The sequence below is a fragment of the Pithys albifrons genome, chromosome 1 (assembly GCF_047495875.1).
Source record: "Pithys albifrons albifrons isolate INPA30051 chromosome 1, PitAlb_v1, whole genome shotgun sequence".
Lineage (NCBI taxonomy): Eukaryota > Metazoa > Chordata > Aves > Passeriformes > Thamnophilidae > Pithys > Pithys albifrons.
Window position 1 is genome coordinate 111,493,328 of NC_092458.1, and position 27,098 is coordinate 111,520,425.

General features: G+C 36.4%; 1 protein-coding gene across 3 annotated transcripts in view; it reads left to right on the forward strand.

Moving 5' to 3' along the window:
* The window catches only part of CADM2 (cell adhesion molecule 2), a 601,907-nt gene that overhangs the window by 469,697 nt on the left and 105,112 nt on the right, over positions 1-27,098 (forward strand). For all 3 annotated transcript variants that reach the window (XM_071563511.1, XM_071563530.1, XM_071563521.1), the window contains 3 exons: positions 11,843-11,995; positions 14,441-14,578; positions 20,524-20,694. In XM_071563511.1, coding sequence (XP_071419612.1) covers positions 11,843-11,995; positions 14,441-14,578; positions 20,524-20,694 — 462 coding nt within the window. The remainder of the gene's footprint in view (positions 1-11,842; positions 11,996-14,440; positions 14,579-20,523; positions 20,695-27,098) is intronic.

Consider the following 27,098-nt stretch of genomic DNA (forward strand, 5'->3'; position numbering starts at 1 on the left):
CTTCTTGGACAGCTCTTAAGACAGCTCAGGATGCTGATAAGTGTAAAGTAATTTAAATTTGCAATTGCTGTATTTTTGCACTTCTGTTACAGAAAAGATAAAATATACTTTGGAGTTTATGTTTGGAAATATAAAGTAATAAGTTAATTTAAGTATTCTTCCCTTTTACAGAGTTGCTAATCAGTATTCCCAATGTATATTGTATATGTAATTGGTTTAGCCTATTCTTATTCTTTTTAATGACCTCATTCTCATAGAGAAGTCATCTATCACACAGAGGAAATAAAATTATTTACTACAGGAAATAGGAAAATTGTTACTAATAGGCATGCCAATGGGGTTTTTATCAATTAAAGATTGATGGGGAGAAGAAGAAGAGACTGGATGAAGTAAAAAGTGGAGTAAAAGAAAGCTTATTCCAAGGATTCGGAACACCCACATTTGTGTGCAGTCAGGAAAGATTTCAAAGAGAAAGAGGTAAAGAAGATAAACAGAGTTAAAAAATGAGGAAAGAATGGATCAGTGAGGCAGGGCAAATAATTTCTGTTTGAAAATAAACATATATTGAGTATACTAAAGGCTATTACAGGGGAAAATAATTAAATATAAAATTTTATTTAGTACAGGGTTATTTTAAGAACTTGAAAATGCCCTGATTAAAGAAGAGCCAGAGGAGGATCTGAGGAAAGCATCAAACTTGCAAACAGTTTGCAAGCAAAATAGAAAACAGAATGAAGGGGATTTAATATATGGATTTTTTCCAGAATTGTTGAGTATACCAGGAGTTGAGTAAAAGGGGAAATGCGATTCACATGTGTAGACAAAAGGTTCATTTCTCTAAATACTTTTAAAAATAGAAGTCCTACATTTTATGCCTGGAGAAGAGCAAAAAGTAGCTGAAAGTTATGTAAATAGCAGTAAAAAGAATTAGATCTGAAGAGAGGCAAGAGAAGGAAGAATCAAGGTCATGACATAATTAAAAATGGAATATTTTAATTCAGATACCAAAAACATTCACGTATGCAGTGTTGCAGATTGTTACTGCAGCACTCTATTACTTCTGATGCTGTGAACATATTATCATCCAAATGTGCAATTAATGTCCTTTGACGGGCACTTTGTTGACAAGCTCAAGGAAGAGTCCAGCAACATTCACTGCCCTGAAGGCCAAGTGCCTCCTTGGCTTGTGCCATGTCTTGTGAAGCGGAACTGGAAGGCACTCCTCATCCAATTTATACAATTCAGTGGTACATATTAAATTCAGAAATTCTTGTTTGACTGTATCTCAAATACTTAAGTGATTCACTGTCTATTAAAAATAGCCTCAAAAATCAATCACCACTAAAAGAACGCCTTGCAATTTTTAAATATTCAGTGCTTTCTTTCATATGGCAATCATGATATGCAAATCTATCCTTCAAAAGTAATAAGATGAAGACAGGTTAGTTGTGATAGTTTCTTAGTGAGTCTTAAAACTGTATCAGTTAAGGGAAGTGCAGTATGAGAACCAGTACTGAACAACTGTTGCAAGAGTGAAGGGTAAGAAGCATTCTCGAGCTATGCAGCTGTAAATGGTTGTTACTCTTTCTATATATTTTTCAAATTTATGGTTTTTGTCCTTTACATATTGCTACAATTTGAACTGCAGAAAGAAACAACCAGAAGAATATTTTTCTCCAGCTCTTAAAAAATGCCTGTAATAAATGTTTAAATGAAAAAGCCAGGATGCATGCAGCTGCCTTTTGTCTAGACATAGATGTTAATCATGGACAAGTTTCTTCTGGTATACTCAAACACCTCTGGTGTATGTAAATGACCAAAAAAAGTCAGATATTGGGGATAAATGCTGCTGATGGTAGCATGATTCCACACATCTACTACTGTTTGTATCTACTGCTAGTCAAATAATGCATTTTTTCGCAGGAGGGTTTTTATTCAGTGCATCTATCAGTACTTAGTATGCCATCATATGTTAAATGTTGGTTTTATTTTTCTGAATAATATTCTGTAGTACCTTGTGAATATGTCTGCCCACCACCATGGACTCTAAATATTGTATTGCTGCCCTTCTGTCACCACATTCTTGCAATATACCTGCAAGAGAAGTGCATTTGCACAAATTAAATTTAGCCTAGAAAAACAGATTTTTCTCTTCCTCTTTCTCTTTTTTTTTTTCCCTCCTAATGCCTATAAAGGGGAGAGACTGGCAGCTTCTTCTGAAGCACTAAAATCCAAACCCTCCATGAGGGAAAAAAAGGTTAGGAAAAGCTACTAGAGATTAATCATTCTGAATATCTACCCCAAGGGGGTTTTTATTGGTGCTTCAGGATTGGTCACATATCTGAATTTTGTGATATGCAGGTTTTTTCACCCCCAAACCAGCTGGAATGACAGGATCACAGGCTGTTTCACATTGGAAGGGACCTCTGGAGGTCGTCTAGTCCAATCTGGTTGTCTGACTCTGTACTGTTAGAGCAGATTTCTCAGAAAATTTGAGGTCTAGATAGCTCTGCTGCCATTTTTATTTTTTAAATTTGGATTAATTTCAGGATTTTCTGCTTCATGCTAAACAATCGCAAGTCTCTTATCCTCTCCATGTATGAGAGATGATCGGATCCCTTAATGATCTGTTTCTGACACCATTTCTCACTAATAGTTTCCTTCACAACAGATCTGCATCTGGAAAATTAAGACAAATCCCACAAAAGAGGCAGCATCTGTGTGCTTGTGGTTGAGAGACAGATTGTCTGCTGTTAGGCTGTATGAGAGACATCATAAAACTTTTAAGGGCTCTATCATAAAAGATGTTAAAACCATCAAAGAGCTTTCTGAGAATCCTCTCTGGAATTGCACTAGATTCATCTCAGATCTCTCCTGATACTTTGCTCCATATTTCACTTCCCTCAGTAGTGAGGCCTGTGAGTCATCCCTACCAGCACTAATATCTTCAGTATTGATGTATCCATTAGTTGTTGATTCTTCATTGGTAGTGGGATCAATTGCTAGGTTGATTGCAGATGTGTTCATCAGTCGTTGATGATTTCTTGGCTGTTTTGTCCAGTTTCTGTAGTATTTTCAAGACTGACCTGTTCTTAACTGGTCTCTGGAGGAAGCTGTCTTACTCCACTGGCTGCAGCAGCAGTTTAGGGAGTCTGACTGCTTAATGTAGTTAGGAAGAATGAGTATTCCTGTGTTGGCATCTCAAGCCAACACAGCCATCTGTTTCAAGGAAGAGTGATGTTCATTTATATCTGCATAAAGAATGAAGAAAGAACAGGAGCATCTTATAACTGTTTTCACTTAGAGAGAAATCTCTCTTAGATCATAAAGAAGTGAAGGAGTCTCTCCATATGCTACTGAAATAACATTTTTGAACAGGACTGCACTCTTTAGAAATTAGAAGACTCTGCCTTTCCAAGAGATATGAAACAGTGCCCTAAACATAACTCTACCATGATTATTACTCATTCATGCCACTAGAAACACTTCCAGTTTCATGGGATCATTAAGCTTAGCCAGTGAGTGAGCAGAACTGGCATGTCACCATCTACAAGTTAGGGAAATACAGTTCTGAGGCTTCCATAAGGCATGGTCAGCAACAGACTTGTACAAAAACCATATTGCATTTGGGCAAGTCTGAGTAGAACATGAATTTCCAGCAGTGCTAAGAGTGTAAAATTTGGCCAAGTTCTTCTGTGTTCCCTACCCTTTAGGACTCCTTGCATTCAAAGCTGACTATAAGCAGTGCATGAGGATCACCAGCAGTGCCTTTAAGGGCCAGTCACTTGATGAGGACAAAGAGAATATCCTGTAACAGATGTGCTTTAAAATAAGTGGTCTTGGTAGAGCTCTGTGCTGTTTGGCTAGACAGTTTTTAATACCTAAACAAGCTTAACTCTGCCTTGGTCAGCAATCACTTCAGTTAACACAATAATTAGTATCAGCATCAGTAGCATGGGGAAAAATTACCTGATCTGGTCTTGACAGAGGAACAAACTTGGAAATCTCTGTAACTTTGTTGTAGTTTGCAAGAGGATTAGTATTTATTTATCACTTCTACTTCAATAAAGTCATTATTTAACAATATCTCACCGTGAGCTCTCATTTAGTCCAAAAAGTAGTATTTTCCCTTTTCAGTATTACCCTCAAAATTATAGGAAAAAAAGTAATTCTAACTTCTGTTAGTATTTCCTTAGGTAGGTGTGGACTGTTTATTACACCTCTGTTGTATTATTTTCTTTTTTTTCAATATTAGTTATGGAGCAGTGTTCCATCAGTAAACCTTCAGAAATTATCTACCCAACTGAGAGACTGTTTCTGTCTGTAATTTACAATATATGGCACAGTATGATGTATGCTGTTTTGGAATATTGTAGCACTTTCTTTTACCATAATTGCCAGGATCAGTACAATCCAGAATAGGATTCATCTTTTTAGAGTGGTGCTGCATTTGAACATATAGTTAAATAATTTCTGCTGTAATCCTCAGGGATTCTTTCCTGCATTACTGCTTTTAAAACATTCATCTCCAACTTGGTATATAAGATTACCAATTACTTTTATCTACTGAATCTCATTTATTTTAATTCTGTCCATCTCTAACCTTACCATATCATTTTGCAATTTTTATTTTTGCAGCTGCATATATGAGAAGTATGATTTTTAAATATTTTCTCGGCTACTGTGCTGTGGCACATGTCCAGTTACATTAGTATAATATGAAATCTTGTAATTCCCTGTTGCAGAAGGAACCAGATGAGCAGACCTTGTAAGACAATGTTTCATTCTGACTAATGTGATTTTTGTTTTATTATTTGAAGGTACAGTTAAATATTGTTTCAACACAGTAAAACATCATAGTTCAAAACCTGTATGTTTTGGAAGGATTTGAAACTTCAGCCCTCAGACCTTCTTAGGCAGTAAATGTCATCCTTATGATTCTCAAAAGACAAGAGGAACTTAAGTTCAGTGCTTCTTTATACCAGAAACAGGAATATAAACACCCTAGAAGGCAAGTTCTTCCTCTCTTTTTGCATATTGCCATGTTTCTTGAATGCTCTGAAAAAGAGAAAGAAGCAAATGCAGAATATAATTATGAGAGACAATATAGGTCAGTGCAGAAAATCTGCCATGCAGGAAAGTTTCCCATGTTTATTCCATGAAGGGCATATAATTGTCCTGGCCTCCATTTGTCAGTTGGCAACAGTTGGTGAAAGCTCACTTAGCAGATGTGTTCAAGATCATACGTCATTGTAAGTCACCCTAAACTTGTGTTCATTTTATCCAGATTGCAGGAAACAGGGAATTGTTGTTGTTTCACTGAAGAAATTATCTTGCTCTTTGGATTTTCCTCATAAGCCTCTAAGGCCTTGCACCCTGATAAATAATAGATAATGTTGCAGACAGGTTCTGAGTCCCCAGTGCTTTGGCCTTTTCAAGGCAGTAAGAAGGCAGAGAGTAGATGCCTCTCACAGTGAGAATGTCAGCATCTCTTCTGATGGAGGGAGTTTGCTGTTATGCCTTTGGTATATGCATTATCCAACATGCAAAAATTCTGAAAAAATTGAAAGGAGAAAGCAGCTTGCTGTTGAACTTTGTTCTCTAAATAAGCTAATCAAATATTTCAGCATTGTATGATAGCTGAAAACAATCCAGTCCTGTCTTATTAGATTGCAAAGCAGAGCAAAAAGTAAAGGAGGCCAGATGATTAGAGGTAGAAGAAGTATTTGACCACGTTGTTTCCTCCTTCTGATTACCAAGTACTTCAGGAATGCATTGCAATGAAAGTAAAACTTATCTCTGGGGATTGCTTTGTTGTTCTTCCATTTCTAAAACTTTGCACCTTTTACTAAACACAGTGGTGTCCTGAAAGTACATGAACAGGTTGGAAAATTCAGTGAAGCTGAAGTATTCATAGTGTCCAATTGACACTGTTTGGAATGTCTGATTGACCTCACCTGTGTTACCAATCACTTTCCTAAAGGGGGGAAAAATTATCACATATCTGCAAACTGACCAGACTGTTCCACAGCCAATTAGCCAAAGTTCTCTGAATATTATTGTAACCTTCAGATTTCTGCTAATTTTACTTATAAATGATGTCACCTATGAAAGGACACCAAGGGTACATGTGTCAGCCAACTTGATAGGTTGCACAGAAATTTCTAATGCTTTCCCCTCTACATTGACATTACCTTTGAAGGTAGGCTCAGTTTGAGCACTTCTATCCCAGTACTGAAGTCTGTCCTGGCTATGGAAGGATTAAGAGTTCATGTGTCTTTCTGACCTTTTGATTCAGTTGGAGTCATGACCAACTAGTAATTAGAGGAAAAGTGATGGTTTCACAGACACAACACTATGGAGAGGTAAAAATGGCATCACTGAGAGGTAAAAATGGCTTCACCACATGCAGAAGGAGAAATAGAAACATGGGATTACTAAATATCCACACTGCCACCCTTGTATACTGGTATGAAAGTAAGCAAATTGCATGACTGGCAATGAAAGAGGAAGGAAACAGATTTTCTTTCCACATACAAAGAATTGAGTAGTTTTAAAATATTAGAAGTTCAGACACCATGCAAGTACAACTGGAGAGGTTAGGCATCAATAGAATAGCTGTGTATCAATTGGGCAGACTGTTGATACATCAACGGACTAATGAGTTTTTTAAAGGAAATGTCAATGATTTGAAAAGAAATATGATGGTTTAGAAGACACAGAATAACAATAATAGTTTGGTTTATTTGTTTTACTTCTGTCTCTTGTTTCTTTCCCAGATGGTGGTGGTTGATGCACAACTATAAACGAGTGGTGTAAATCATCCTGTGGGGATCTTGGTATATTGAACTCATTAGGAGCAAAGAAAAAGGCCTTCTCAAATATATCCAAGTATATCCAGGAACACAAGATAAATCCCTTGAAATCTGTTTCAGATTTGATGATGGTACTGCATTCAGAAAGTTGGAATCTGAAAATCAGAGGGATTGTTTCAGTTTCATAAGTATTAAACTTCTGGGAGTTTGCCATGACCTGTAGAGAATCAGAAATCTTTCTGGTTCCAACTAATGGTTACGTTATTCCCATGACAGAGGGAACAGCTCTAGCTTAAGGATGAAAATTTTGTTGAGTGAATCCCAGGATGGCAGCATATGTCAAGTTAGTATTGTCGAAACATTGGCAAATTACTCTGGAGGATTTGGGGATTTTGTTGTTTGGGGTTTTTTCCACATTCTTCAAATATATGACTCAAAATACTAGGAAGATGTGGTCATTTCTTATGAAATAACATTAGAGATGGTGCTGTGTGGCTACATCTAAGAGGTCCAACTGCCTTTTCCTCACAGTGTGAAATGTAGATGATTTTCCTGTTTCTCCAAATTTTGCATTTCCATGGTTTTTTTTTTCCATTTCCATGAATTTCTAAGTTTCTTTTCTCTCTTTGATATAACGCCTATTGCAATATTTTGCTATGACAACATATGAGATTTTTTTTTTTTAAATATAACAGCTTTCTCTGATTGTGAACAAGGAGGCCAGTTTATTGCAGTGGTTGTCAGTCAACAATTGCTAATTAATGCAGCTGAAATACACTGTATCTTTTACTCGTAATTATTAAACTATGCAAATTATTGAGGTTGCTTGTTTCTGTGTCAGGAAATATTCTAAAAGAAAACCTTTTCCACAGGAAAAGAATGACAGGTAAAATAAATGAAGTGTGTCTGCTCAGGAACAAGTGTTTTATGCATAATTATTTCATGCCTTGCAAATTAACTACATTATATGTGCCTGGGAATTACAGAAACCTGAAATAATGTACCTAGGGCATATTGGAATTTACTATGCAATTATATTTCTTGTAGCATTTTATATTTTTTAAAGGGCTGGCAACATAAGAATACAGGAAAGAGATGTCAGTGCTGGTATTCTTTGTTACTGTTTTGGCAAATGTGTATTTTGTAGAAGTGAAATACATATTCTGTTTTTTACCCTTTCTCTGGTATCTCTGTGTCATGTAAAGTAAAATACTACATAAGAAGTTATACTGCATTTTTTTTAATAATTTTTGATTAGGGAAAGCAAAAATCACCACTTTCAAATTATGAAATGCTGAACAATGAATAGATATCTCAGCCTATAGGAAATCTACTCTGGTTAGTAGTGTGTACCAAACTCCAAATTCATGCAGAATGTTCCCATGAGTGTTCTACTTTTTATTTTCATCTGTTAATTAAATAAAAGAGAACATTTTGTATTTTACTTTATGGTACTTTATTTGGGCTACTATCATGAAGCCTCGAGTTGGCTTGAACCTTATAGTCAAATTAGCCTGTTTTGGGTCAATTCTCCGTTCAAATAAGTGCAATTAAAAAGCTTTCAGAAAGCTTTGGGAATTCACATCCTTTAAATAGAGAATAATAACCTGGATGAGATCAGTCACTAAATAAGTAGAACTAAGATTTGCTTAAAGAGATTAAATAGATCATTGTAAATAAATCCCCTTCCCATCCAGTAGCTCCTTGTGGGGTATGGCTTCTCCTTAAAACTTTGGTTTGCCTCTTGGTACCTTTCAGTAGCTGGCTTCTGTCCAGACTCCAGAGGCTCCTTTGCTTCATCAGCCAGGCTTGACAAGACTTTACTCTCTGCCATGCTCAAGACCCTGCTCCACTCAATCACAATGCCTGAATATTTGGAGCTAGCTAGAAGTATTCCTGGCTTCTCCGATGTCACTGATGTTCCCTCTGCTGTCTGTAGGAGTTGGTCACCCACTCCCAGAGGGCTCCCTCTGCCCCAGGGTGCAGGAGCCAGGACTAGAGAGTTAGGCAGCATAGGCAGCCACTCTTTCTGTCATCCAGCTTTGCCCTTTAAGCAAAATATACCTTAAACAGAAAATAGAAACAAACTAGTTCTGGCATCCATTGCAGCTATCAATTTAATGAAGAGACACTGCTGTCTTTCTAAACAGACAGTAACAGATATAGGAATACAATTTGAAAATAAGATTCTAAAAGTCTTTAGGTACTCATCTTGTCTAAGCAATAGCAGTAAAATTTGGTTTGCTCTCATATCTGTGTAGACAGGAAAGCTTACAGATGTTTAGGTTTGAAAGTAATGGCGCAGATAATTAATTGTCTTTAGATTTCACACTTACAAAAATGCTTCTGACAAACAGCTTTCCTGCAAAGGAGTATTTTGCTGTTGCTATTTACAGCATTTATTGCCAGGGTTCTGTGTTGCTATGTCCATGATAAAACTTTCTTTCTATTTGCTCAATAAAAAATCACTCCTAACTGAAACATGGAACATCTGATCTCATCTCTTGACCAGTTGTTGTTTTTACGAGTTTTCCAGTAAATTGACTCAGCTGAGGTTTTAATATTGTACAAAGGTTAAAAAAAGGTATGGAGGGGAGGAAGTGAGAGAGAGGAGCAGTAGGAATGTAGTTGATGGAAATAGTTTGTTTTTCAATTCTAGGATTGAAATGGTGTGCTATTGGCATCATCTGTAGGCCAGCTGTGCTCTAGTGCCATTCATGACCAATCCTCTCAGTGCATGAAATTCTACACATTGCCCCATCTGTAGGAAAATACTTCAACAGATACATAAATCTTTATCACAACATAGTAACAATTGAAAATTATAAGAAAGTAAAACATTCTGTAAAATTATGTGCTGGATTTTTTTTTAATAATTTCTGATTAAGGAGAAGCAAAAATCACCACTTTCAAATTATGGAGTAATGAAAGATTTTTGTTGTTTTGGGTTTTGTTGGTTGATTGGCTTTCACTTTTTTTTTTTTCTATTTCCTCTGCTGATGCCAAATTATATATCTGGCTGTGGTGGTAACCAAACCATTTGGAAGCTCTGAGTCATTTTGAAAATAATTTTTTTTTGGAAGATCATTAATGTGAAATAAACTTCCATTCTTATGTTTACTCAGTATGCATCTGACTAAAATTGAAAAGCTGAGAAAGGAATTCTGAGCCTCCCTCTACTTCCTCAAAGATTGCAACAGCTTCACTGTTGTGAGGAGTTTGGGCTGGTAAAGCCACAGTCACCAGCTTTGCCTGCTGGTTGGGGTTGGTAGAGGTTGCTTTAGGTACTTTTTGTTTTCCTGAGCTTGTTTTCCTTGGTTTTTATGTCAGCATATTGTATACACATATCTTTTCATTTTGCAGCTTCTGTTCAGCTTGCTTGTTTGTGTTAATGTTGCTCCTATTTCCACCATTATATGCACTTTATATTTTGTACTACTTTTTTTTTTCTTTTCTTCTTGTAGCCAGTCAGACGATGTCTCAGTTGTGCTTGGAATGTGTCCATTACACACAATCTCAGTCACTTTGATGTGCCTTGAAGTACTTCATGGCATGCCTATATGTTAGGTCTGCTTAAGCTGTCACCTTCCAGTTGTCAGACCCTGAAGAGGGGGAGTCGATCTGTAGCTGGCCTACCATAGTGAGTAGACTCAGCTGAAATTTTCTGGTGGAAAAAAACCCGAATGGGAGCCTTAGAAGAAAACAAATTCAAGTCACATTTTTGCTGAATCTTCACTGTAGCTGCTTATTTTGGTGTAAATCTTCCTGGACTGATTTGGATGGCAATGGGGCAGAAAAATCTAGGTTTAGTAGCAAAAGAACCAGAGTAAAACTTCTGCCTCTCTTTTTTTTTAATCACTGGAAGATATAAATTAGACAAATCTAAGAGCCTTTGAGGACTTTAGAAAGAGGTGAGTGAGAACAGCATTAGGGACTTCAACATCTCGTTTCTTCTCATAAATGCAAGCATAACTCTCCCAACAAATACCATAGTCCAAATTTACTTTTGGCTTTCAGAAGCTTAGTATGAAAGTAGACTCACTGAAGTTTCAAACACTTCACTCAGGTTAGAGATTTCAATCTAGAGGTGTGCAGCTAAACTCTGACTTACAGAGGCTTTTTTATTGTTTGCTTAGTATTGCAGTGTTTACTTACTTATGATATTAGTATTTCTATGTTGTGGGAAGATTTGATTAATATATGCAGATTCCTGAAACAGCTTTACCACAGAGAAATAGAATGTTTGGGAATGTTTTCCCTTGTTTTCAATAGAATTTGGGAGCTAATCTAAATACAGGTTTTAAAATATTTTAAATTTTAAAGCACTAACTAAAGTGACATTTGGAATATACGTGAATCTACATGCTCCTTTCCCCTCATTAGTTTCATGCAAACAAAACTTTTTAGAATGGATTTTATGGTAGGAGATCATGGATTTAGTTATAATCAAAAGGGTGAGGACACGTACACTCAATTACCTCAAATTATTAAATGTAGAAGTAGAATTTTCAATTTATTAATGATAAGAAATACTCTGTTATAGAATTCAAGAAATCTGATATTCCAGTTCAATATTAGTAGTGGGCATGAGAAAAATCTGTAGGCAAACAGTGCAATGCTAGACACAGGATTCCTAACATTTCTAAATACATGAAAAAGAAGCTTTTCAAGGGTTCTAGGAAAAGAAGCTGGGTTTAGGCAGGATTTATTTTAGGCACTGAACAAAGCTGAGAGAGTGCAGAAATCAAAGTCACTCTTCAGCTTTTTAGTGGAAGGTCAAAGGTAACTGAAGTCACTTAGTTTCCAAGTGTATATATGTTAAAAGTTACCCAGTACACCACTCAAAAACTTTAAACTCTCATACTTTACTCCACAGAGAAAGAAACCACCATGCACAGACAGCTCTATCCATATCCCTGTGTTCTGGGGCCAGACTTCACTAGGACACTTGCTTGAGCCTCTTGTATAACATGCCACACTTTGTAAATGTTCTATGTCCTACCTTAACCTGAATTCTTGTTTTTCAGCTCTGAGGGACAACAGAATCGAGCTGGTCCGAGCTTCATGGCATGAGCTGAGTATCAGTGTCAGCGACGTGTCCCTGTCAGATGAAGGGCAGTACACCTGCTCTTTATTCACAATGCCTGTCAAAACTTCCAAGGCTTTTCTCACCGTTCTCGGTAAGTAGAATAGCTGAGCGTAAAGAAGCAAGTGTTCAACTCCTCAGGCTCTGACAAATTATGATAAGAATGAACTTTTCTAAAGCTTGGCAGAAGATAAATGTAAATGTCTGATCGAGTTTCCCTGATGTTTATTGTTTCATATTGCTGTGCTGAAAAATAACATGCCTCTTACTGTTTGCACTGTGGCAGGATAATGAATTAGGGAGCACACAAACACTAGGGGATGAATGCTCCATAAAATGGACACAATCTCTACATCCCAAGCACCAGAAGTGCAAAGAAGGTGCATGTGTTTATCTCCCCTCAATGTATTGTACAGGGCAAAGGGGAGACAATCAGAAAGCGTGAAATCAAAACAGTCTTTAGAGCTTTATCATTTTTCCTAACCTGTGCATTTTCTTGGCTTGTTCTGCTCGGGGTTTTTGTCTTTTTTTTTTTTTTTGTCTATAAAGTGCAAATTTTCACTGGGTTTGCTGCCTCTTTTATGCTTTATCCTCTAAGTGCTCTGCTGTTTTCCCCAAAGGTTATAGATACACATAGAAAAGCAATAGGTTTCGAGAGATGCCCAGGAAATCAAGTTTCTGCTCAGAGCTTTATATGATTCTATGAATGTCAGTAGCCCAATCAACCAAAATTGCTGTAGTTCATTGAAACACACTTGCACACCTAAGAGGTTATATGATTTTAGAGATTGATTTTTATTCCTTTTTTTTTTCTGTCCCTGAACATGACTCTCTCTTTCTTTTTGTTTTATTTTTATACGTAGACAGGCAGAGAGTTGAATTTAATAGGACTAATGTAAGAAATTCTCTGTGCCAGTAATATTCACATTAATCCAGCCAGGGAATTGGTTTTGTGCTTAGGATATGAAATACATCTCCCTTTCAGTCCCTGTGAGACTATTTTACGAAAATCTTCACAAGTTTGCCATTAAGGACAAAAAGTACCCTCTCAAAGCAGAATATTCTGGAACAGCAACTGCCTGTGCTTAATCTTCCTTTCTATAGAGAGGCATTTCATGACCTAAACAATTGATGAGTACACCAGTTTAACATTTTAAATGGCAGAAAGACATAGGAAGGTGTAACAAAAAGAAAAAAGCCCCATTTAGCCAGTATTTACTAACAAAAGTAAATTGATCTTTCGCAATCCTCTAAGTTTTACCTTCATTTTATGGGAGGTTTTCATAGAGTTTTCTAAGCATCAGCTACTTACCTTCCAACAAAGAAAGATGCACTTTTTAAGAAGTCTTTTTAATTTTGTATTTTTAATTTTCAAAGTAGCTTTTTGTACTCTTGGATAATTTTCTGTTGTAGAAGGGAATCTTTGAAGCATATTACATATTTTAATCAGATAAACTATCCTTTTTTGTACTAATAATCTCTTTATTGACTGCTCTGTTATTGATTAGACACTTTTAAGTGTCAAGGTATTATAATAGACACCACTTTCTCTCCTGAGAGGAATAGATTTATTACAGAAATCTACCATGCAATAGGTACTGCTGCTTTAGTTTTGTGTACATAATCTGTCATTTTGGAAGAGATGTGAAAACCCCAAATTTTGAAATACAGGACCTGGGACCAGTTCCTGTGATTTATCCCTTTATCTAGCCACAAATATGAATGCCTCAAGGCACTGTAGATGCAAGGTATAGTTGACTTTTTTTTAAGATTTTGAAATTACAATCATCAATATTCAAATTATTTTAAAATATTTTATTCTTGTGTTTTCATAAGTGATCAAAATTTTCCCAATTCTCTTCATTTTTTTCTTTAATTTTTCATGGTTAATTGAAAAATAAATATTTCCAAATGTAATACTACGTCTATGGTATGTCAAAATCATGTGATCTGCTCCAAAGGACTTGGATTCAGATGAAGAACTCTCCATAGCCAGTGGAGCTGTGATTACACCTCTTGATGTTTTGATTTTGTGGTCTCTGAAGATAAAAGGACTCCCATATTTATTTTCTTCCTTCCCTTTCCCTGGATTTTGTATTAAAGTCTTCATTATTCAGGTTTAAATATCTGCTCTGAACTTAAGTCCATTCAGCTTTTTGCTGCCAGATCTGTTTCATTTTCACAGCTGTGCTTCTAATGTGCTTTGTCATCCTGCTTGCTGTGCAGAGTGGCTTAAATGTTATAACAAATTGGACTGGACCTGCATGCAGAATATACATAGATAAGATATTTATTAAAATGCAATCTGTTTCTCTTTTAAAACTAGGTAATTTCTGTTTCCTTTCTTTATTTAGAATTAAACTACTGTTCAGATTGATAGTTTATTTGCAATGGGGAAAAGGGTTCTCTGACGAGGCATAAGGAATTAATTATCCTGTTTCTAGAATTCAGAACATATGAAGAAGTGAACTTTAATTTGGTCACATATTCATGACAGTAGCTGACACTATCAGAGGCATTTTGCTTGTTTGCTTGTTAGGTGTTCCTGAGAAGCCACAAATTACTGGATTTACCTCACCAGTTATGGAGGGAGACAGGATGCAGCTAACTTGCAAGACATCTGGTAGTAAACCAGCAGCTGACATCAGATGGTTCAAGAACGACAAAGAAGTTAAAGGTATTTAAAAGGACATTGGTGTAATTTGGTCCAATTAGTTGTCAAAACTATGCATTCTTTAGCTTTAGATTTTTAATTTGTGCTTTTGAAGTTTCTCATATTGAGTAATGAAATCGATAGGTGACAGTAGTAAACACGAGATTGATTGTAAATGGTCATATAACCATCTTTTTATTGTTTTTTCAAATGGTAAAAACTGATGTTTTGAATTGCTCAGAGCTCTGACCAGCAGAATAAACTGAACTATGAGGCTTTATAGAAAAAAATTTTTTGGATTATTGTTATCACAGTCATACCACTCATCCCTGATGTTTTACCTTTTCCTTTCTTTTTGCCATTCCAATATGATGTAGTCAGTTCACAGATTTATGTTGTTTATTTATTACACTCCTCTAAGTAAAGTGACCAGGTGAGGCAGGACCATCTGGAGGAGACAGGAGATTGCACTTCCCACAGGGGAGCTCTGGAGCCTGCTCTGGTGAGGAAGAGTCAGGATGCAGGAATTGAGGGGATCTCAGCTGGGAAATTGAACCTACGGGTGAGGCAAGGATGCTGATGGTGTGTGTTGAGGAGCAGGAAGAGAAGGTGGATTTTAAAGGGGATCAGGAAACCTTCACAGGGACCAGAGGGAATTGAACAAGTCTGAAAAGTTATTGGTGACCAGAACCAAAGCTAAGAGCAAGGATTTGCCTTTGAGGCTGCAGCAAACTAGGAAAGAGCTGCATATAAAATCTATCTTTTTTCTTCTCTCTCACTTTGTATGCTCTTTGTTTAGAACTCAGTTTTCTAGTCCATATTCTTATAAATGCTGTGATAATTTTGAATCCTTATAAGTGAATGAGTGAAGAGAACTTCCTACAGCAGAAGGCTTAATCACATCTGTGAGCCAATTGAGGCACCCATTATAAAGTAGATAAATAAAAAGGACAAGGTATTGATATTTATTCATGTCACCTCTCTTCCTTCTGCTGCAAGACCAGATCAATAAATGATTCAAAATCCATTTTTTCTGTGTAGCTTTAAAAAAAAAATTAAAAAACCCCAAACAAATAAACAACCAAAAAACCAAACCACCACTTTTATCTGTTTTGTCTCATATTTTGGATTTCGTTAGCTCAATAAACTGCCTCAAGAAAAGTTACAGCATTAATTACAGAATCTATTTCTCTTCCTGTACTGTTCTCTATTGCAGTTCAATGTGCAAAACCAGAGCTGTGATACAAAGTTGGTAAATAAGGCAGATTGCAGTTGATTGCCTAAGGAATCCAGTCCATTTGAGAAGTGTCTTTATGTTTCTGGTGAAAATGAGAATTTTGTTGGAAGGAACAAGAATTTTAGACTGGAATAATTTGAAATGTGTTTGAACATTTGTAACAAGAATAGAAAATGAGGAAACGGTGAACAATTTTTTCCCAATCTTGGAAATTTGAGGAAATTGATGAAAGAAATGCAGCAGCTAATGAAATGTTATTAAAAAGAAGAATTTAACAGCACAGCTAATGCACATGGCACAGTATAGATTCTGTCATCCAGAAAAGATGGTAGGATAGGATGAATATACATGTACAAGGCACGTAGAGATTGGAAATCACCCCAAGCAATGTCAATACATTAAGAGAAACACTGATACAGTTGGCATGACAACAAGGCAACACATTTTAAAAGATGTTACTTCAAAAATTTTATTTTAAAATCTGGTGTAATAATTTTGCCCGTCTTGCAGCTGACATGCAATTAAAGCCAGCAAATAATTTGGTAATCTGACTCTTTAATTAATTTGCTCTTCTCAAGACTTCCTAAAGGGATATTTTTTAAAAAAAGGTAGAGGGGAACAAAAGGAAGGAACAAAAAAGATGAGTTAAAAAAACAATGAAGGGGGGAAAAAAACAACAACCAGAAATAAGAGGAAAGTACTGAGCACATTCATTTCAGTTTAGTTTTCTAGGTCTTCTGAAGAGCACATTGCCATTTCACAAAGGTTAGAAATAAAATAACCTAACCAGTCTGCAGTGGCATCAGCAGAAGTTACATTAGCTTTGTGCAGTGTAAAAGGTGAAATGATAAATCTGAGAAAATAGATATGAAATTATATGCTAATGCAGCTGACATTAAAGGTTAGGAGTTCGTCTGCCTAGCCCCAGTAAATCCAATTGTGTTACAGTGTATTATACATGGTGCAAACGAATATAAATGATGCATTGAGATCAGAGTTGCACCAAAGGGGAAAAAGCCACTCTAAAATTGTAGCTCCTCTGCTATTACTCAAAAAAGGAATCATCATCTGGTAAAGGAACCCTGTTTGATAAAGTAAGTGTTGATAATGAGAGAGACTGAATGTGAAGCACTGGGTACCACACCTTTTACTGTAGCATTCTGCCACTCATGTATGCACCAACTTAACAAAGTGATCTGCAGTTTAGCATTCTGGTGACATTTCTGGAAGATTAATAAAAGCAAAAATATTGGAGAAGCTAAATGCATATTTTCATTTTGAAATTACCTATTTTTTCAACAGAATTTGTTGCATGTTGTTTCAACAATATTATATAAAGAATTATTCTTAGGTTTCAGGAATATTTTCAGCAATTTTCTTTTATTTTTTTCCTTTTATCCCCCCGCAATGTTGAGCTTTAAAAATTAATAAGATAATATAAGTTCATTTTGTTGCAACAGGTTAAGATATTTTGGATTAGTTTATGTATTTTTAGTATACACAGAGAATTCAGAGGTACTGAACATTTTGTCTTGATAAACCTCTAAAACAAAGATTTTATGGTCCATTTTGTGTCTGAATTTGATTTTAAATATAAACAATAATTACATCTGTCATGTAAAAACAGAAAAACTGTTTAAAAGATGAGTGTTTCTATGTGAATGTTACAGGTGTGTGCTTTTATACATAGCTTGTAATGAACAAGGGATGATGATAGACATCCCATAATTTCCATTCATTATTTCCACTATCCAACATCTATACTTATGAGATATAAACCAGTATTAGTTAATTAAAGCACATATGTACGTGCACTTACGTGACAGAGTCATTGAAGCAGGCCCATAATTGGCTCTCAGATTTTTCCTATGGCCCAGCCTCTGGTCAAAGGTTGGATCAGGTCACTAAAGGTCTTCTCCAGTTCAGTTTGGAAAAATATCCCATGATGGAAATTCCATAGTCTCTCTGAGCTAGATGTTTCAGCATTTTAAAGCTGGGTTTGTAGAGCATATTCATTATAGGCAGATATTTCATGATACATAGTCAGAATTTGCCTCAGCCTGAATTATGTGCGTTTCCCCTCAACTTTTGCTGTTCACCTCTGGGAGGACTTTGGCTTTTTTCTTCTCTGTGACCATGCTTTAGGTAATTTAAGGCAATTATTTGAACTGGTTTTAGTCTTTCCTTCCTCAGTTTAGATAAACTCAGCTATCTTAGGCTGTCCTTGTACATTGTATGCTCTTTCCACTGGCCATCTCTCTGGTTTTTGACTGAACCTTCTCATGTTTGTTGACATGGTTTTTGTACCAGAAGGCCCAAAGCTGAGTGTGGTACTCTGAATGCAGTCATGTAAATCCTGAATAGAGGAGAAGAACCACTTCCCTTGACTTTCTGGCTATTCTCTTATTAATGCAAGGCAGTAATTTTTAGCTTTCAACCCTGTGAAGGCCCACTCTTTAATGTTCAACCTGTCCTCAAGACTCCTAGTTCCTCCTCTGTAGAGCTACTCTGTATCTAGTCATCCCCCAACCTGTTCCATTATGGGGTTTTTTTCCCCCTGAGAAAGTGCTCTTGTAATGGATTTTTTTAACCTTTTTTTTTTTTCAAGGGAGTGTTAGAAGAGAGCGAGAAAATAAACAAAACATTGGACTACAACTGACTTATTTTAAAATTCTGGTAAAAACCCTGGGTAAATATTCTGAATGGTAGCATAGGGTAACACACCCAGTATCTGATCTCCACTGCTCCTGGTGGGATTACATTCCATTAGCACATACTACAATCCCACCTTCATTTTGCTATGAAGAAATATAGAAGAAAATACAGCTAATAAGGAGGACCAGCTAATTATTTCTGTTGATGAGGGTGTCATAGTTTATGCGATAGTATTCCTGCCCTTTTTACAGAGGTAGTGAACTCCAGGAGTTGAAGTCTTCCATATAATAGATACCTAGAGAAAGACTTCTAAACATCCATTTAGGAAATGAACTGCTTTTGTTTTCCTAAAGTATTAAAAATCCATAACCTCTCACTAAAAGTGAAGTTGCTGATAGTTTCAGGAGCCTTCTGTCCTCCATTTGAAGACAGTAAGCAAAGGGATATGTACATTGCTTAAAAGAAGGCAGCTCCCTGCATAGGTGCTTATTATTAAATTTGGAAACCTCTTTCTGAGAAAAAAATCTCATATGTTTGCTTTAAACATTAGTGAAGACATTTGTTTTTTGATTATAATCATTTTGCTTTAGCCCTGGTCAACATTTCTCTCACGTACTGATCCCTAAATATTAATAGTGACCATGGTAGAAATTGAAATCTTTTAAAGATTAGCAACAAAGAGGCAGAAAAAGACTTGTGTGCAAGAAATAGTTATTTCTTAGGAAAAAAGGGAAATCATAACTACATGGTGACTTCATTTGTCTGGAGACAATGAAAAGGATTGCTTTTCTGCTATCAGAGGTATTTTTGCTCTAAAAAATTATAGCTTAAGCCATTGAAGATTTGCTTTCTAAAACTGATATTTCATGGAAATTTTATTTAGATCATCATCTTGTCTAGTAGGATTTAGTACAATTTGTAAAACTAAAACCTCTGCCTTTTCTTTTTTCTTGTTTTTTTTTTAAGGACACAGAGTTCAAAATGGGAGAGGTCTTAGTTGCAATCTCAGTGTAATTTAATATATATGTTTAAGTGTTTAAGTATTTATATATGTCTTTTCAAACTCTCATTGCAATAAATTAACATTAAAAGCTCAAAATTTTTCTGAAATAAACTTAAATCAACAGGTCTTATCAGCAGCTGGGAACCACGTAAAACAATTCTAAAGTAAGTGTAAGAAGATCTCACGTTGCAGTTAATGTATTAAAATATTTTAACATTAACGCTCAGTCATTTGGATCTTCAGTTCTAACATGTATGCCTTGAAATTAAATGTTCTGAATTTGAACCTTAACCTTGAGATGAGCTGATACTTCTTAAGCATAGCCGTAGGCTCCCTGCACTCTAAGGCCTGCTGTCAGATACTCAACTGAATCTACACAAAAGCAGTAAAGTAATTTAGAATTAGATATGAAACAGTGAGTGGAAGGTCTCTAAAGTAATTTTACTTCTAGTCTCCTTGGGATTTGTCTGTAGCTTCCAGTAAATACTATGACATGCTCTATTTACAGTTGTCCATTACCACTGATGACTATACCTTGGCTTAGTTTTATTCATAAATTAGCATAATTCTAACCAAACAACAGAATAAGCAATGAATAAAGTAAGCACATGATTACTCTGACTACATGCACATCCCTTCAGTAATATTCATATATTGCATTATTGTGACAGACTGTAAGCATGAACTTAGACAATTTAATATGTAGTGACATTGTGGATGTGTAAGATAATGAGGATGGGAGTAGACCCCATATTTTTCTGATGACCTGCAGAGAAAGTTTATATCAAATTTGGGCTAAATATTTAAGGGACAAAAATGAATGAAATTTCTGGTTGAATGCAGTATCATGGAACCAATTTTAAAATTTTCTCTTTCAGTCTATATCTCCTACTCTGACAATGGGAGCAAATGTAGAAAAACTACAGCCTACTTACTTTTATATTAAAGAGATCAATACAGATATGAAAGACATGTTTTTTCCACAACTGTGATAGATGATTTAGATGTCTAATGCTGGACTACTTTTCCTAAAAAGTATTGGAGAGAAAACTGTTTGTTTCTTCTTTCTTTCAGATGTTAAATATATAAAAGAAGAAGATGCAAATCGCAAAACATTCACAGTCAGCAGCACGTTGGATTTCTTAGCAGATCGAAATGATGATGGTGCAGTCATAAGTTGCAGAGTAGATCATGAGTCCCTAAACTCCACACCTCAGATAGCAATGCAGGTTCTAGAAATACACTGTAAGTAATATGTTATAAATGCTTGCTTTTATAGTTTTGTTTTGTTTCATAGTTTCTGTTGGGGAAAAATTCTCTGGTATTGTGCAGCTGAATAACATCTTTCTTTTAGTCAGATTCTGCATGTTGTATTTTTCGGGGGGTTGCGTTTTATTTATTTATTTATTTATTTTTACAGGAATAACTCTAAAAAGTTTAATGAAAGATTTACCAGTGAAAGCACTGTGGGAGTGAGTTGTTAGTTTGCTTTGAGGAATATTAGAGAGAAATTGTATTTGTCTGTCTTGTTTTTCATCAAAGCAAAGTGAAAGTGTTATTAAACATCAAGAACATTCTAGTTCCATGTTTTCCTTGAAAGTATCTAGAAACTTGAAACAAGGGTATAGATAAGCAAAGTTTACAGCAGATTTTGTCAATAATGTTGAATCCTGCCAATGAAAATGAAATGCTGTTAATAACACAGGTTCAGGAAGAAAGGCCCTTTAGCATTTATATTTAAGATTGCTCTACACAGTATATTAGTCTAGATAATCCAGACTTCAGTTGTTTTGTATCTTTATATATTGGCGCTTTTTTTTTAATTATTTTTTCAAATAGCATTTCTGGGCATGGTGTTTTCCACAGTGCCTTGTTGGAATTGAAAGTTGAATGAACCTGCCTTTGTATCTGTCTGCCCTACTCTGAAGTCATGTCCTTTGTGTCAGTGTTTCTTTTCACTTATAAACTGTGAGACACTCAGGAACGCCTTTTCACCATCAGCTGACATTTTCATATGCACTTGCATTATATCCACCACTCTTCAGGGTAGAGCTATTTGGATTTCTGCAGAACACCTGTACATCTCACTGCCAGGCAGTGAAAATGGACACCTCTAAAATGATGTCAGACAAGTGGAAGGGGAAAGAACCTTTCATGAATCTGTTTGTAGAGTAGGTGTAATCAACCTGTTATAAAGGAGACAGGGTTATCCATGAAGCAGGCAAGCTTCACTAACTGCCACTAGTTCCCATGATACCATGACAAGGACTGCTGGCATATGTAACTTGTTTCCAAACAGGGATATTTCTATAAGCATTTAAAACTTGTAGCACATGTAAAATGCAGTAATGGCAAAAGCACTTGATGCATAGAGGTGACAGTATCGCTAAAAATTCCATCTGCAAAAAAAAATCTGAAAATGGAGAGTATATGGATTAGCATACGTGCCAAAATTTTAGCATACATGCTAAAAATGTTTTCTGAAACATTCATCCCATCAATTCTCTGAGGGAGATCAGAATCTTTGTTCACCAAATGCTATTGAACACCTTCCCTAATGTGTTCAAATGCATCTGTGGTGGAGATGGATCTTTAACAGCTTTATTTCATTGAATTCTAAATTGCACAACCATCGGTCACTGAACTTGCCCATGCCTTCACTTTCAAATTTCTTGCTCTTCTTTCAGTGCCCTGCTCAAGATGCCGGCACCACATGAGATGAAACAAATTCAATGGAACAGTAGAGACAGAAATAGAACATAAGCCACATAAGGTTTAAACTTAGCCATGGTGGCTGCAATGTAATGTGATTGAAGGTAAAGGCAGAGTTCTGATTTGCATGAGCATCATAAGCAAAGAAGCCATATATAAAGCTTTTTGAATATTGGTACTACCATTTAAAGCTGTGGAGAAAGAAGTATCCTATTTGGTGACAAGGAGACTGAGAATAAGTCTATTATCATCTTTTTCTTTACCACCTGCATCTCCATGGTTAACATACTCAGAAGACTTAATGCTGGGCAAATTTCAAAAGAAAGCTTTATAAGAAGAAGAAAGGTTTAGGGAACTGTTGATGTGATATCAGAGAACCTTGAAGGAAAAAGAGGAAAAAAATTATGTGCTAGAGCAATCCCAAATATGCTGAATTAAATACACCACACTGGAACTGGGCCCTTTGATTTTACTCTCCTGGTGTTGCTCACCATCATTGTGGGTATTACTGCAGTCAATGGAATCTGCTGACTTTCTTCCACCAATCCTTAAGACTTAAAACTAACAAGAGACATCCTATTTGTATTAGTGAGAAGCATGCTCACAGCACCCAGTGGAACCTGACCCAATATATCTCCTCAATGCCACCTTGCAGCAGTTCCAAATAGTGCTGGTGAAACATGTGAATTATGGGACTTCATGAGAAAAGTCAGGAGAATTTGTTAATCTGTAGGGTTCAAAATTACAGCCAAGTAGTGTGGCATTCCCACAAGCAGGGCACTTGTTTTGAATGCCCAGAGATACATCAGATGAGCAAAGAACTCTGAGAGATAACCAAGTACCTCAAATAAACAAACAAGCAAAGCAAGCAAAGAATAGGAAAACAACAAAACAGTAGGAATGACAGGATTATGTTTACATCCATGGATGTTAGATAAAAAAATAGGAAAGCAAAATAATGGTTGAAATGACAGGCTTTTATTTATGCATAGTGAAAGACAGAATAAAATTAGATCTGTCTTAGATGCTGAGACTATATGGAACTGATATTTGTAATTAGTCCATGGAGAGATGTAGATAGAGGTACTTATGAGTCCACACAGCTGCTTTTATCATGAGCTTTAGTAGGAAGTAAACTTAACAAAATGAAAGCCATCAGCAGCAATATTGATATGGAATATGCTTCATTCCCTCTTCCTCCCCTTACACAAATCTTTTTTTATTAGTGTGATGGAGCAATCAAATCAGCTTTCCCCAGCAGTACTACAGTGCCTGAAATGAAGCTGAGGTCTAAACTTTTACAATAAAATATTTTTTTTTTATTGAGCTGATGGAGCGGCTCCAGAGAAGAGCAACAAGGCTGGTGAAGGGACTGGAGCACAAGCCCTATGGGGAGAGGCTGAGGGAGCTGGGGTTGTTTAGCCTGGAGAAGAGGAGGCTCAGAGGTGACCTCATCACTGTCTAGAACTATCTGAAGGGAAGTTCTAGCCAGGTGGGGGCTGGTCTCTTCTCCCAGGCACTCAGCAATAGGACAAGGGGACACGGGCTTAAGCTCTGCCAGGGAAAATTTAAGTTGGATATCAGAAAAAAATTCTTTCCAGAGAGAGTGCTCAGGCATTGGAATGGGCTGCCCAGAGAGGTGGTGGATTCACTATCCCTAGAGAATTTTAAATGCATATTGGACATGGCGCTGAGTGCCATGATCTGGTAAATGGACTAGAGTTGGACCAAGGGTTAGACTCGATGATCTTGGAGGTCTTTTCCAACCCAATCAATTCTATGATTCTATGATTCTATGTAGTAGAAATAGTGTCTAAATCCTTCTGCTGCTCTTTTCTTTTATTCTCATAGTTCAGTCTGGTAGTTGAGATTACTTGTACTATATATACCTTGACCAAAAGAAGGATGTCTTGAAGTGGAGTATGATCAGTCCTTGTTTTCACAGGACTATTCAGATCAATTTTGCAGACCTGAAATACTAAATTAATAGGGGTAAGCATAACGTACTCCACCCCAGACTAGGGGATAATTAGGTCCTCCAATCTTTTGATTTATGTGTCACTAATTTATATGATGTCTCACTTGTGCTTAGTCTTGTTCATCTGTATGTTGTGCTCTGTGCGCTGCAAGGCAGCCCAATTTCCCAAGTCTTTCTGTTGTACTGAAAGGTTTGGTTGTAATTTAGTTTCTGCTTGGCCAGCAGAGGTTTGTGGTAGCATGACACTGCTTGCTGAGTTTATTTTTCCTCTGACCCTTACTGTCAATAGTAAACCTAAAATATACTTGTATCCCCTCTGGTTTTGCTCTGAAGTCTGCTTGTCAGCCTAGCTGCCACTGATTATTAGGAAGTGCTTCTTGTAAGTGATAAATACAAATCTCAAAGGGATATTTAATTTCATTGTTTACTTCTGTGTTGAAACTAAACAAAGAATGCATTTTTTATTCCTCAGTACTCAGTTTTGAAAGCTTCTCAGTACAGTATTTTCAAGTTTGTGTTCTGTAAGTCCTCATACACCCTCCTGAAAAGACATTTTTGAGGGCATGTACAACTTCTGGTCCGCATCTGAGAAGTGAGTGAATTCTACTCATCCCTCCTCAATGTCTCAGATTCCCAAAATTTGATTCCCAATTTGATTCCCAAAAGCAGCATCTTCACTTTCTTCTAGTTCTTATCTGAGCAGGTCAGTCAACGTGTTGCTTCATACTGAACAGAGTACCATAAAATTACCCAATGGTAATTATCTTACCTTAGTGAAGATTCTCTGACTACAGTGAATTACCCAGCAGACCTCAGTAAAAATTAATTGCGTAAATCTACCCCAGAGGCTGCTTCTGAGGCTTTAAAGTGAGATCAAATCATTTGAACTTCAAACCTAATCATCATGGTTCTAAAATGGCAGCTGTGATGTGATCCGTGCTAATGGACTCAGTGAGATTTTGCTCAAAAGCTGACCACACTCCCAGATGACAGCACTAATAAGCTAAATATGTGTTATGTAAAGAAGTGTCTAGAGAGGCAATTTGGAGTAAATTCTACATTGGCAGACACAGATGTGCAGTGTGTTGTCAGTCTGACAAGTCTATAGCTATCAGCCAACTTACTTCTACAGGCCATTCCAACATGTTTGTCCGATAGGCGGCTGCTTCTTTTGCGGGTTGTTTTGAGAGTCTTTTGCAATGAACGTCTGAACCTGACTTTAAAATTAGGCAGCTGTTTCAAAAGAATGTTGGATTTACTGTCCTGGAAATAAACTTATTGATTTTGCATTAAGTAAACAAAACCCCCTGAATGCTGCAGACTACAGCTTAGCAGACCTGTTGTGCACCAGTGCAACCATGTAGAACATGGTGTGTATGTGTGTGCATGTGTGTCTAACAACAGTGTGCCACTCTCATTCCTGATGCAGTAACAAATGGAGGTTACTCTGATGACAAGACAGGTCTAGAATTTCTGCTGGTGTAAAGCAGAGCAATTTTGTCAAAGAACTGCATTACCTCACTAAGAGAGCTTAGCTCATTCTTTTTACTTGGCTGGTTTCAAGTTTTTCTTGGAAAACAGTTTCTAAAATTGCACATTCTGAACAAAAATGAATGAAAGTGTGTGTGAATATGTGGAAATATAAGATGTTAAATAGTCTATATTATACTATACATTCATATTGTACAATGGGAAATAAGGCATTATAGACAAAGGCAAGAAAAGGGTCGTGCATAGTTAACTGCTTGACCCTTTGTCTATGACTTGACATTTTGTCTATATCTATGCCTAAAACACTTAGATTTGCCCATCAGAACAGTATTTAGAGACAAAAAAGCATGTCTTCCTTGAGTCTTATTATTTTTTTCTAATGAATTAATCACATATTAATTGTGGTAGGTGGCTCTTCAGATCAACTCTTTCAACCTGAACTTGCTGTCCTTCTATATCTCACAAGGGACAGATGTGTGCCCAAGCAAAAACACACAAAATGGACACCTTGGACCTGTGTTATGTGGGGGAAGGAACAGTTTTGCCTCATGCCTACATTGGTCCTTCTGCACTGTAAATGAGTAAAATATGCATCACATTCATTTTCTTTCAACTGTGTGGCCATTTGTCTCTTTGAAGCTGTTCAACTAAGACATAAGATTTTAATTTTCTTTTGATGCTTTCTTTTTACTTGGTTTAGTTATTTTCTCCAGCTTAGTGCAAAAGTAAAAATGCTTTTTAAGCACTTCGATATATCTCCTTTTCCCCTTCACTTGGGAATTATTTATTTTAATTATTATTATTTTAGTTTTTTAGCTTGTAGTATGTCTCCCAAAACTACCCCTGAGTTAAGTGGTACCCACACTTTAGGAACAAAGGCACTTCTTCCTTTTTTTGGAAGTAGCTTGTACTGTTTAACCAGAGAACATGTTTTTCCAAAGTTAAGAAAATATGAGACTTAAATGAAATTTCCTTCGCGGATTCTTATCTTTTTGGTTTCTGACCAGTAAACAGCATTGTTGGTCATTCTCATTTGCTTATGAACATCTCTGCATTACACTGTGTGACATCCTGAAAGACACACTGGCTGAAAGTAAATTTGGGAACATTTGGTGTGAGTATACACTGCCTCAGCCTTTGTATGGACACTCTGGCAAGAGAGACATCCCCAGAGTCAGAAAATGGTTTACGAACTAGGATAATAAGGTGGCACAGCCTTCCAATTTTTCACTGAATTTTTAACAGGGCCCCAAAATATTAGGAGAGCTCAAACAAAGAGAGGGAGACTGTATGTTGAGTCAGGAGTGAAAATAGTTGGAACGCTTATGAGAACTGAAGCTTGTTTGGATGGTGCCATGAAAGCAATTGATAGCTTTAGTCAATGAGTTTAACCACACAATTCTGTAACTTCTGATACAGTGAAATGACATGAATTTCCCTGGGGCCACGAAGAAAGAACTCAATATTT